Source organism: Acomys russatus, chromosome 6, assembly GCF_903995435.1.
Source record: "Acomys russatus chromosome 6, mAcoRus1.1, whole genome shotgun sequence".
Taxonomy (NCBI): domain Eukaryota; kingdom Metazoa; phylum Chordata; class Mammalia; order Rodentia; family Muridae; genus Acomys; species Acomys russatus.
The window spans coordinates 76,128,549-76,140,823 of NC_067142.1; the positions used below are offsets into that span (position 1 = coordinate 76,128,549).

Here is a 12,275-nt window from a genome sequence, read left to right on the forward strand (position 1 = left end):
GTAAAAATGTTTCCTTGATGTATGTTGGCTTTGTTCTTACAAAGCAAATCTTTTATATAATGATGGGAATTATCCATCTCTTCTTAATTTTAATGTCCATGTTTAATTAACACGTAGTAATTGTGTGTGTGTGTATATATATATATATATATATATATATATATATATATATATATATATATATATATATATATTTGTGAGATGCAATGGGTTGTTTAAATTTACGCATGCATTGTAAAATTATGTCACCTGGTTAACATACCCATCACCTCACGGACTTACATTTTCTAGTGAGAGCACTTAAAATCTGTGCTTCCAGCAGTTTCGCAGTACATGTTAGCTGTACCCTCTAAACCCATGATACACCTTGAAATTGGATCCTTCCTATTTGCATCCTTTGACCCTATTTACTCCCTCCTCCCCCTCGTCCCCTAGCACTTACCCCTCTCTCTGCTTCCATGAGTTGAGCTTTCTTTAGAGTCTCAGGAGACTATGCAGAATTTAATCCTTCTTTTGCCTGGCTTCACTTTTTTTATGGCAGTGTCCTGTTGTTTTGGCTAATATGCATTTGTGCTGTGTACTTTTAAATTTTAAATGTTTTAGCCTATGGGGGGGGGAGGGGTGCACACATGTAAGTGTGGATGCCTGCAGAGGCCGGAAGAGGACATCGTAAGCCCTGAAGCCTGACGTGAGGACATGGGCTAGGAACCAAACTCTCGCCCTCTCAGGAGCAGAGGGCATTTCAGCTGCTGAGCCATCTCTCCAACCCTGTAATGACAGCTGCTACCTTGTTCTTTCTGCTCAGGGTTGCTGTCTGTCTGGAGCCGTGTGATTCCACAAGAAAAATGAAAAGATGGCACAAGTTTGCATAGAGATTAGACTGATTTTGTAAGACATTTGGGGCAGTATAAACATTGTAAAAGTATCACTTTTTCTAAAGTATAAATACAGAATATTCATGTGACTTTTCAACTTCATTACAGTTTTCAGTATATAGATTATTTTTCACTTGTTGAGAAGATCGTTACGGCTTTTGTCCTTTGTTCTATTACTATGGTGTGTCACTTTTATTGGTTTGCATCCCAGGGTTGGCTCTCTCTTGATCATGAAGAATGGTCTTTATAATGCACTGCTGAATTTGGGGTTTTTTTTTTTTTTTTAGCTTTCTGTCGAAGATGTTTGCATCTGTGTTCCTAAACAATTCTGTCCTGAATTTTTCTTTGTCTGGGCCGTTTTCTGGCTTTCTTACCAGGGCCATGCTGGCCCTGTGAAATGAGGTTGGAAAAATACTCCTTCTGCCTCCTTGGGTGTTAGCGTATCAGCCTTAAGATTTGTCCTTCTTTAAATAATCAGTAGAAGTCAGTATGAAACCATACAGATTTGAGATTTTTTTTCTTTGCTGGGGTTCTTTTTGTTACTGATTTCATCTCTGTCCTTACCTCTAATTTTCTGTTTAGAAAAAGGTCTTTACTCTTACCAAAGTGTTAACTGCTAGATTCATTCCTTTAAATCAGAAACACTGCATCCACTCATTTTAAATTTAAGTTTAGAGCCACACGTTTTATATAACATAAAATGTAGCTGTGAGCTATTTTTCTCACAGAAAAAAAAAAATGCACCTTGGATATACTCACAAAGTTTTGCGTAATATCAGTTTATTTTAACAGAAGTAAATCATCTACTTATGAAACATAAGACTTTTTACAAGGAGCCTGTGCCTACCATTCTGCGTTCTGTGTGCTTCTTCCTAAAATGTAAACCTAAGTTTTGCAAATAAGAATTTCTGAAATGCTCATTTCTAAAATTAAATCTCATTATTAAAACACTAGAGAAGCCCTTTTTTTTTCCCCAGCTGAATGAGAAAGTGGAATGTGGAGAGGCCTTAAGACTATAAAAATATGAACAGAAAAATTAGTGTTTTCTTGTGGGAAATCTAAGTAAAATCTGTGATGTGCTGCTACCTTCATTAGATTTTATTACAACAGCTAAAATGATGAACTAATTTTGGGTCCTTAAAACATTTGATTCCAACAGCCTCAGGCAGAATATCAACATCTTGATCGCTGACAACTACAAAGCAACAATTGACGGCCTTGGTAAGTGCAGCCACATAGGATACAGAAGGTGCCATCTGGCTGGATTCTTCCTTGCGCAGGACAAAGCTGTGGTCCTGGAGTTCTCATGTCAGGATATACAACAGAAACGCACATGCCAGAGATGGGTTGGGGTCTTAAGCTACCGTAGCATCGTCTCACATATTTGTCTGGATGATTCTTACTGTGGGCACTGTGTGCTGCTTTCCAGTCAGCTAGGTGTACCCAACACCCACAGAAGAGGGTTCCCCAAGCTTCTGCACTTGTGCCTGTGCCGTGGTTTCCGGCATGCAGGGGTTTCATTTTGTTTTATTTTTCAGGACAGGGTTTCTCTGTGCAGCCCTGACTGTCCTGGACTCGCTTGGTAGACCAGGCTGGCCTCGAACTCACAGAGATCCGCCCGCCTCTGCACTCCCTGAGTCCTGATTACAGGTGTGTGCCACTGTGCCTGGCTCAACATGCAGTTTTATGGAACCATTCAAACCTGCCTGTCCCTCTCTCAGAGCATTATCATTAAAAAGACAACAATAAAATAAAATCCCTTAATTTCAAATCTCTTAACACCCTAAAATAAAGCAAAAATAGGCTTAAACTGCTCTAAAGTCTTTTGTTGTTGTTGTTTTTGTTATTGTTTTTAATTTGGCATCATAGATGAGACTACAAAGACCGAAGGGGTTAAAACTGATGACAGCACAGTTAAATATGATAAAGGGATTATAGTCTCTACAGTAAATTTCACCACCAAGCTGACAGCCGCCAAAGCGAAGGAAATGATTCTGCGGAAGTTAGTAAGAAGGACCAAAGACATCCTCGGAGCGCCAAGGAACAGCCGGGTAAGACAGCCCTCCAAGCAGTCTGCGTGCTGAGTCATAAGTTGGTGTGTGTCAGTTAATAAAAGAGAGCGTAGACTCCCGCACACTGTCAAAAGCTGCACTTACAATGGGGACTTTGACTTTTAAACTGATGGAACTGACTTAGCCGCTGCAATTTTAGTGCCGCAGCTTCCAGCTCCTTGTCTTCCACTGCATGGAGCTCCAAGAGAAAGAGACACTTCCGGAGCCCACCGACTGAGAGACGGCGCGAAGGGAATGAACACACTCGTGGGGACAGGACAGGGTCACAGAGCATCAGCTGCTCTTGCTCTCACCCTCGTCTGCTTGGCATGGGGTCGACTGTCCATTTACGCTCACTGACTCCTGTTCAGCACTATGAAGTTAGCTCTCGGGGTCAAGGTTCAAGGGGTTCACAAGATTCATAAGTAAGCCTGCAGGTGGCGCCTGGGAGTCCCTGCACACAGTGCCTGTGTCACCTTCAGCAGACACTCAGGCCTGGCTTCAGATTCCGTCAGGAGTATATAGATTTGGGTAAAACTGGTTGGTCTTTGCCTACATAAATAAACTGTAGGGGTTTTGAAAAGGTTTCAGCAGCCTATAGTCACACCATTAGAAAACACAGATGAGAAACGTGGCTGCCAGTCTATATTTCAGGACGGGAAACAGTATTCTCCTAAAAATAACAACATTGACAGTTACAAATTGGGAAACTAAATCAGCTGTTTGTTTCACACACTCACACACACGATCAAAACAGTTCACTGCGTAGAGATTATGGCTAGTACACTCCGCTGCATAATATTTTCCTAGGTTAAAAAAAAAATGCAGATTTTAAAAAACTAGAATGTGTTTCTAAATTTTCTGCCCAACCCAGAGAGCGTGCTTATGAAATAGAAAAACTAACCCCTACAAGAGAGCCTTACCAAGAGCAAGCACATGATAAGAAAATGCTTACTAACCTGGTACATTCAGAAGGAAGTGTCACAGCTAAATTGTTTTATCAACATCAGAAACATTCCTAAGTATCATATAGGGTTTTTTAGGGACCAAGGGTAGATAGAGTTTCTGCTGGTTTGAACACTCACTGTCTTCTAAGACCATATCTTCAAAATAGATTTGATCTTCTGTTTTTTAACAGATTATTGCCTATAATTTTGTTCTTGAACAAGAGTGTAATTAATATGTTATTCATGATTTTCTAACAGGTTATACTAATATTTTTAACATTTTGTCTTCTTTAAGATTGTAGTGTTTATTGACGATTTGAATATGCCAATACCAGATAACTCTGGAGCACAGCCAGCCCTGGAATTAATCAGACAGTTGTTAGACATGGGAGGAGTTTATGATACTGAAAGAAATACGTGGAAGGTACGGTACACTGAACAGCAACGCGGAGTTAACGATGTAGGAAGTCCAGTTATGTGAACTCGTTAATGGTGAGGCCCCGCTTTGGTTCCTTCTTTGGAAATTAGAAGCCTTTTGTTCCAAAACTGACTCCACCAGTGTCTGCTGCCTGCCCCTCAGATTTCCCCTCTGTAAGAAGAGATGACTGTATTGCAAATAGCTCTGTGTCTCAGGCCGACTTAGTCAGGATCCCAAATGAAGCACACTCGCTAGTGAATGGCATTGGCTCCAACCCCAGCCAGACCGTCTAAATTACAATCCACCTGAGGTAGCGAGAGTGCACCTCCAGTGCAGCCCTCCAGAGAGAACCTTAGAAGGGTGAAGAAAGGGGAGAAAGAAAACCAAAATGGGTCTTGGAATACACAGCCTGAAAAAAATCTCAGAAGTGACCAGAGAATAGTCATAGCAGGTCTCTGATCGGTTTCTACACTACCATGGGAAGGTAGTGTAGAAGCATCCCACCAGGGTAGGCGGGGCTCTTTTCTGGCTCTGCCCAGTGCAATGCCACCGCTCATACCAGCAGCTCTCATCCCAGGCCAGTCCTAGCCAAGGCAGACACATCCCTGTGATCACTCACTCACCAACAGCACCCTCTTTGCTAGCTTCAGTTAGGTACTGCTTGTTTTCCAATGATTCCTTGTTTATTGTTTTTTAATGTAAATAGAATAAGTGGGCATACCTATGTTACAGTGTGACATTTTCCTATATTTATACACGATGTAGTCATGAAATTTGAGCAACTAGCTCCTGAAGCACCTCAAACATTTGTCACTTCCTTTAAGTAACGACATCCAAACTCTGCTCATCTAGTCATTTGAGGAGGTACAGTAAGTCGTTATTCATTGTAATCACCCTGCTGCAAACGTATTCCTGCTGTTTGTAACATGGTACCTACTGTCCAACCTGTCCCCACCTCCCTCGCTGCTACCATTCACAATTCTCTGAGATGACCTTTCTTTAATGGGGTACACAGGATCTTACTTTGTTGTTGTTGTTGTTGTTGTTGTTTATTTGTCTTTTATTGGCATACAAAATAATGTTTTATTAGCACACAAAATAATTGGTTTCATTTTGACATTTTCATGCATTTATATCATTGTACCTTGCTCTGACTTGTCTCCCTCTCTCATCCCAGTCCCTCATCCCAGTCCCTCATCCCAGTCCCTCATCCCCCACCTTCATCCCCCTCCCTCACTGGTCCCTTCCCCTCCCCAAAATAGTTTCATTTCTGCTTTCTTGTCAGATCTGAATTCTCCCTCCTCTATATACTTCTCCTCCTCCTCCTTCGCCTCCTCCTCGTCCTCTCATATGCCCCTTACATTTTTCATGTCATAAGTATGTGTTTAATTTATATTTACATCTAAAAAACATTGTTTTCCCTTATGAGTTCATCTTTGTGTAGTAGTTTGTGAGTTCCCGGGCGGGTGGTTACGTGCACCTGAGTGCAGTTGCCTGGGGAGGTCAGCAGTGGGTGTTGGATTCCCCTGAGCTGGATTTGCATGCAGTTGTGAGCTGTGCAGTGTGAACGGGAGCTGAACTGCAGTCCTGTGCAAGAGCAGTGTGCACTCGTAACCACGGAGCCTCCTGTCCAGCCACAACCTTACTCTGCTTTATAACTAAATCACATTCTAAGGTGGGGGCTGGATTTTGTTTTGTTGTTCTACATGTAGCTGTCCAGCTTTCTTAGGACTGTCCGCTGACAAGCTGTCTTTTCCTAACTGGCCGCTTTGGAATTTGTTTGGCTTGGCCTTGGTTTCCTAAGACTTTGAGATACAACACTAAGTCACTTCTCTGATCTGATTCTTCTTATTGCTTTTAAGTCATCATGCAAAGTAATGTGTTTCATTATAGTATTTTCATACATATGTATAGCTACACTTTGTTTATAATTCACTGCCCTTGCCATGTCCTCCTCTTAGTGTTTTAAATGAACACCTATAGCTACGAACTGTCCCTCCACAGATTGCTTCACTGCACCCCAGAGACCGATGAGCTGTGCTTTCATTTTTGTTTATTTTAGCAAGTTTTTTTGTTTTCATCCTGATTCATCCAGTGACTCACTGGTCATTTGAGAGTACGCTGTTTGATCTCTGTTTCTCTTGTGTCTGGTTTTATTCCATAATAGCCTGATAAGAAGTTATTTCAATGCCTTTGCATTTTGCTAAGACTTGCTTTATAGGCCAAAATGTGGAGAACTTTTTTAAGTTTCCCATGCTGTTGAGACTAATTTGGATTTTACAGCTGTTGTATGGGTGGTTCTGTAAATGTTTGTTTTATTTGCACAATCTATGGCATAGATTACTCTGAAGTTTCCCTGTTGACACCATGCACCGTTGTTATCCCGGGACCTATTTGTTCTTTCGCTGTTTTGTTGAATTGAAAGTCCCTATTCAATGAGCATGGACGCACCATTGTTACAGCTTCTGGGGTGATTGCTCCCTTGTTACTCTGCAGTCGCTGTCCTGTATCCCTTCCGATGGCTTTCAGTTGGTATACGTCATCAGTTATCAACACAGCTATGCCAGAATGCTTCTTGCTTTCATCTGCTTGGTTGCTTGATTTCTATCCTTTTTCTGTGAGCTGCGTGTTTCACAGGACAATACCCAACTGACTGGTCTGCATTCTTTAAATTTGTATTTAGGATTAACAGTGTGGAATGTCTAGTATTCATTTTTTACATTCCCCAAAGTTAATGAGCTCATGCAGTATTTGTCTTTCTGCTTCTGGGTTATTTCGCTTAGCGTGATGTCTTCCAGGCTTATTTATGCTGTAATAAATGGCAGGACGTCCTTTTCTTTAAGGATTTTGTGCTATTTTGCTGCATACATACACCACATTTTCTTATCTATTAGTGGGCCCTTAAAATGATTCTGGGTTTTTTCTGTCATTAATAGTGTAATGAATGCAGATATATTTTATATACAGATTTGATCTCTGTGGGATATGTGTGTATGAATTCAACAGTGGGGCTGTTGGAACATGTGGTGATTCTATTTTAATGAGGAGCTTATACCCTGTTTTTCATAATATCTATGCAAATTCCCTCTAGTAGTTTGCCAGAGTGTCCCTTCTCCCAGCCTCACCAGCATCTTCCATTCCTTGTCTTTCTGCTAATAGCTGTCCTAGCTGGGATGAAGTGATACCTCATTATTGTTTTGTTTTGTTTTTTTAATTTCCCTGATCAGTGATGAGTGGTACATTTTTTTCATTTATCTACTGTTTGTGTATATATTTTCTTTTAGTAAAATGATTCTCAGTTTTTAGTTGGCTCATATGTTATGGGAGTGCTTTTTGTAAACGTCTTGTCAGTGTCTGCTCACTCTGCCACCACTCACTGCACTATGCGGAAACTTCTCAGTCCTTGTAATCCCACTTGTCTGTTAGTTCTGTCTTGTGTGTATTTGAGCTTCTTTGCTCAGCCCAGTGTCATGTCGTATGCCTCTGTGTTTTCTTCTCATAGCTCCACATTCTCCAATGGGCTATTTCCTGATGCTAGTTAGAAAGCCTGCTAGAAATAACTTATCTTGAAGTTGCCTTCTGTGACAGTTACCTGGAGGAGCAAAGGCTTCTATCACCACTGTAATTTTTATTTCATAGTAAATAGTAATCTAAATATTTGCCTCAATTCTTCTACTTGGGGCAGGGGAGTGAGTATATATTTTAATTCTTACAGATGTGTTCCCCTTTAAAAACACTTCCCACAGACTATTCAAGATGTTTCTATAATTGCCGCTTGTACCCCTTCTGCCAGCGGGAATGACGTCAGTCCACGCCTCCTCAAACACTTCTCTATACTGACACTGCCTCATCCTCCGCAGTGTGCCTTATGGACTATTTTTCAGGTAATACATCTATCTAGCTTGTCCGTACCTCCCCCCTCCCCTCCCTCCCTCTCTCCACTGGGATAGAAACAGGTTCTCAAGAATGCTATATTACTCTACTGCACTGGTTGAGTTTTGTAAAGTGGACATGAACCTAGACATATTTAGGAATAGTGTATCCTTTCTTTGTGTGTGTATGTGTGTTGGGGGGGAATTGAAACAGAGTTTCTCTGTGTAGCCTGGCTGTCCTGGAACTCACTCTGTGGACCAGGCTGGCCTCAAACTCAGAGATCCACCCGCCTCTGGCTCCCAAATGCTGTGATTTAAAAGTGGGGTATTAGCTGGGCACAGTGGCGCATGCTCATAATCCCAGCACTAGGGGAGGCAGAGGCAGGTGGATCTCTGTGAGTTCAAGGCCAGTCTGGTCTACAAAGTGAGTCTAGGACAGCCAAGGCTACACAGAGAAACCTTGACTTGAAAACAAAACAAAAATAGATAGATAGATAGATAAAAAGAAAAGAAAGAAAAAATGGGGTATTGCCTTGATTAGTATTGATCTGAGCATCGCCACCCCTGGACAGATGGCCCTAGAGTGTATTTAAAAAGCAGGCTGAGTAGGCCCACGAGGAACAAGCCAGTAAGCAGCACGCATCCACAGCCTCTGTATCAGTTCTGCCTCCGCACTCCAGCCTTGAGTTCATGCCCTAGCCTCCCATGGATGATAGACTACAAACTATAGGGTGAAATAACCCCTGTCCTCCCCAGGTTGCTTCCAGGCATGCCGTTTCATCACAGCAGTTAAGAATCCCAACTAAGATAACTTCCCCTGATATACACACTTCCATCTAGCTCATTTTCTACTGGGAAAGAAAGAACAGATTATAAGGGCAAAGTATGAGAACTTAAGGCCACTAACACTAAGAAATTATTCGTGTCTTTATAAATTTTATTTCTCCTATATTTTCTGGACTATCATTGTGATTTGTCTCTTAATATTGAAATCACAACTTAATGCTCATAAGAAATGCATGTGTGACGCAGTCCCAAGCCTCCATTCTTCCGGCATGGAGCTCGGAAACTGTCTCTTAAGCATGAGTGTTCTGGGTTCTGATCCTTGCATGTTCTTACGGGAAGTAGACTCTCCTCAGCCGGTCTGCATTGGCATACACAGTTACTTTCTTCTAAAGCAGCTTTTTACTTTTTTTTTTTTTTTTTTTTTTTTTTTTAAGCAGGTGTAGCCTGTGGTCACAAGCATCAGAATCATAAGGGGCTTGAGAGAAACTGCTTTTACTTTACCTTTAAAGCTCATAAAGAAAGAAACTACAAGGTTAATTTTGAAGGAAGTTATTACGTTCTCTGCAACCTCACACATCCGATGTATAAATTACCCTGTATTTCAATTTGAGCCATTTTTCCAATAAGGAATTTCTGGACTCTCTCTCAAAAAAAAAAAAAAAAAAAAAAAAAAAAAGCCCATGTAAATGGCAATCCAGATGGGGCAATGGTCTGTCACTTGCCCCCTGGCAAGCTAGGATATGAGGGGCACAACTGCTGTTCACAGCGCTGGGCCACCCACTGTCCCCCAGAGAGCACGCATCATATGCCTCCAGGCCACACAGCATACTACAACCTCGGGGACTGTCTCTCTTACCCAGGGTACCTTTGTACTTCTGCCTCCAGCCTGTTGCAAGATTTTAGTGAGTAGGAATTCTTAGTGAAATAAATTCTCCACTGTAGTCCGCAAGTCTGCTTTTTGGTACATATTAACATATTAACCGCAGCCTACATGTAAATGTTTAGCTAAATATTATATTTTCTCTTTAAAGGCTCACTTGGGAATTTATTTCTCCATGCATAACTTCGCAGCTGAGGTTCAGAAATGTAGAGAGAAAATTGTCCTCTGTTCCCTGGCGATATATTATCAAGTCTATAAGAAAATGTTGCCAACGCCAACCAAATGCCACTATATCTTTAATCCCCGAGACATGTTTAAGGTTCGCTTTAAAATTAGTTCTCTATATTATTTATAACATTTATATTGAGATGTAATTGCACTGCCTTGAGTCTCTCTCTCCCTCCCTGCCCGCCTCCTTCCCTGTGGGTACTGCGAGAAGGTCTAAAAGTGAGATTTACATTGGCAGCTTGTACCACAGGGCTGTTTCAAAGAATTGTTCAAATAATTTGAGGCAGAAGAGTCAATAACAAAACCAGTAAGGAGTACAAGCTGGGATCCCAGGTAGAAGACATGATGAGGTCCTTCCATGGGCTCGGGTCTGGCTTTGTTTGGGGGATTTTACTGTGGCTTGAAGGGCATGAACCTACATAAGTACTTGAGAGTGCTAGTTCTGTCAGCAGCCGTCATCAAATAAGTTTCAAAATTCAATGTTAAGAAAAAAAAATTTTAGCCAGGCATAGTGGAACATGCCTTTAATCCCAGCATTTGAGAGCCAGAGGCAGGGGAATCTCTTGAGTGCCAGGACAGCCAAGACTATACAGAGAAACTTTGTCTTAAAAAGACCAAAACAGAGGAAGAGGAAGAAGAAGAGACAGACAGAAAGAAGGGAGGGAGAGAAGGAGGAAGAGAAAGGGAGAAAGAATAGAAGGAAGGAGGGAAGGAAGGAATCCAGTACTCAGGAGGCAGAAGCAGGAAGATCTTTGAGTTTAAGATCAGCCTGTTCTACATAAATTTCAGGCAAGCCAAAGCTACAGAGTGAGACTCTGTCTCACAAAAAAAAAAAAAAAAGTTGTTATTGGAAAGCCCCTCCCTGTCTGTCACCTGTGCTGGCACCTTTCTGATCCTGACAAGCCTCTCTCAGATGAACCTGAGACATGATCAGATCTCCTCCCACTAGGAGCCAATTTTCTTTGGCTTTAACTTGCCTGTCCCATGAAAGCATTCAGATTGTCACTTACAGAAATCAACGGTTCTCACCTTGGAACGTTTCTTCTATTTTTATAAAGCGTGCACCTGCAAACCTTGAGCTTTTACTTTGCACGTCACCTTCCTAACACTGGCTACATGTTCCTCTTCAACCTCTCACAGCTCTTGCTGGGGCTGATGCAGGCAGACAAGACCATCATTAACTCCAAGGAGATGGCCGCTCTGCTCTTAGTCCATGAAGCCAGCCGCGTGTTTCATGACCGTCTAATTGAAACCAGTGAAAAAACCCTTTTCTTTCAGCTTCTCTCAAAGGAACTCCAGAACCATCTACAGGTGCGTCTTACACATATCTTAAGTGGAACTTCGCATGTATGTCTACCTGTGTGTGTGCGTGCATGTGTGTGCACACACAGAAACCCAAAACGTTGTTTTATGAAAATCCTCAAATCTGTCTCTTACTAATAATGAAAGCAACTTGGTTTTAAGAATCCTGTCCCTTTCTGGAAGATGTCTGAGTATAAGGTTTGACATAAAAAGGAAATGGTTGAGTCGTGGCTCCTTTGCTCGCGATTCTAGCCTCTCAGAATCTTGACCCCTCCAGGACCTGCAGAACTGCCTACAGGAGACGCCCAGGCTCCTGATCACCTTCCACCTTGAGTTTCCTTGCTGTCTCTTTTAATGTGGGTCACAGAGAAAAGCATCAGCAACTGACTTGACCTGAGTCATGGGGTCAACGGGCAGCAGTCAGCTCTCTTTGCTGCATCGTCCTGAGACGTGCGTGCGCGAAGGATGTTTAGGGCGTAGCTAAAGGATATTGAAGCAGAACTGTGGAGTATAAACTTTAGCCACAGAGCCGTGCTTACATAAGCATGCGTGTAAACAAATATAAGTAAATATGTGCACATATGTATGCCTGGTTCTGAAATAATTACAAATTCATAGAGATTTTTATTTATGGACATTCCCATTGCTATGTTCTCTTCATTCAAATTATCTGCCTTTTATTTTGCTAATCTATATCACTTCTATCGTTCAATTGTTTTGTTTGTTTGTTTGTTTGTTTTTCAAGACAGGGTTTCTCTGTGTAGCCTTGGCTGTTCTGGACTCACTGCTGGGATTAAAGGTGTGCACCACCACACCCTGCTCCTTCAATTGTTCTTAAAGTCTGTTCAAATATATTGGCATTTAGATGCCCAGCATGATGCCTCTTCCATCTCCACACCCACCAGCCTATCTCATC

General features: G+C 41.8%; 1 protein-coding gene across 1 annotated transcript in view; it reads left to right on the forward strand.

Moving 5' to 3' along the window:
* The window catches only part of Dnah14 (dynein axonemal heavy chain 14), a 212,252-nt gene that overhangs the window by 112,349 nt on the left and 87,628 nt on the right, over positions 1 to 12,275 (forward strand). The window contains 6 exon segments of the mRNA XM_051148372.1: positions 2,035 to 2,096; positions 2,745 to 2,926; positions 4,169 to 4,297; positions 8,038 to 8,175; positions 9,981 to 10,148; positions 11,198 to 11,368. Coding sequence (XP_051004329.1) covers positions 2,035 to 2,096; positions 2,745 to 2,926; positions 4,169 to 4,297; positions 8,038 to 8,175; positions 9,981 to 10,148; positions 11,198 to 11,368 — 850 coding nt within the window.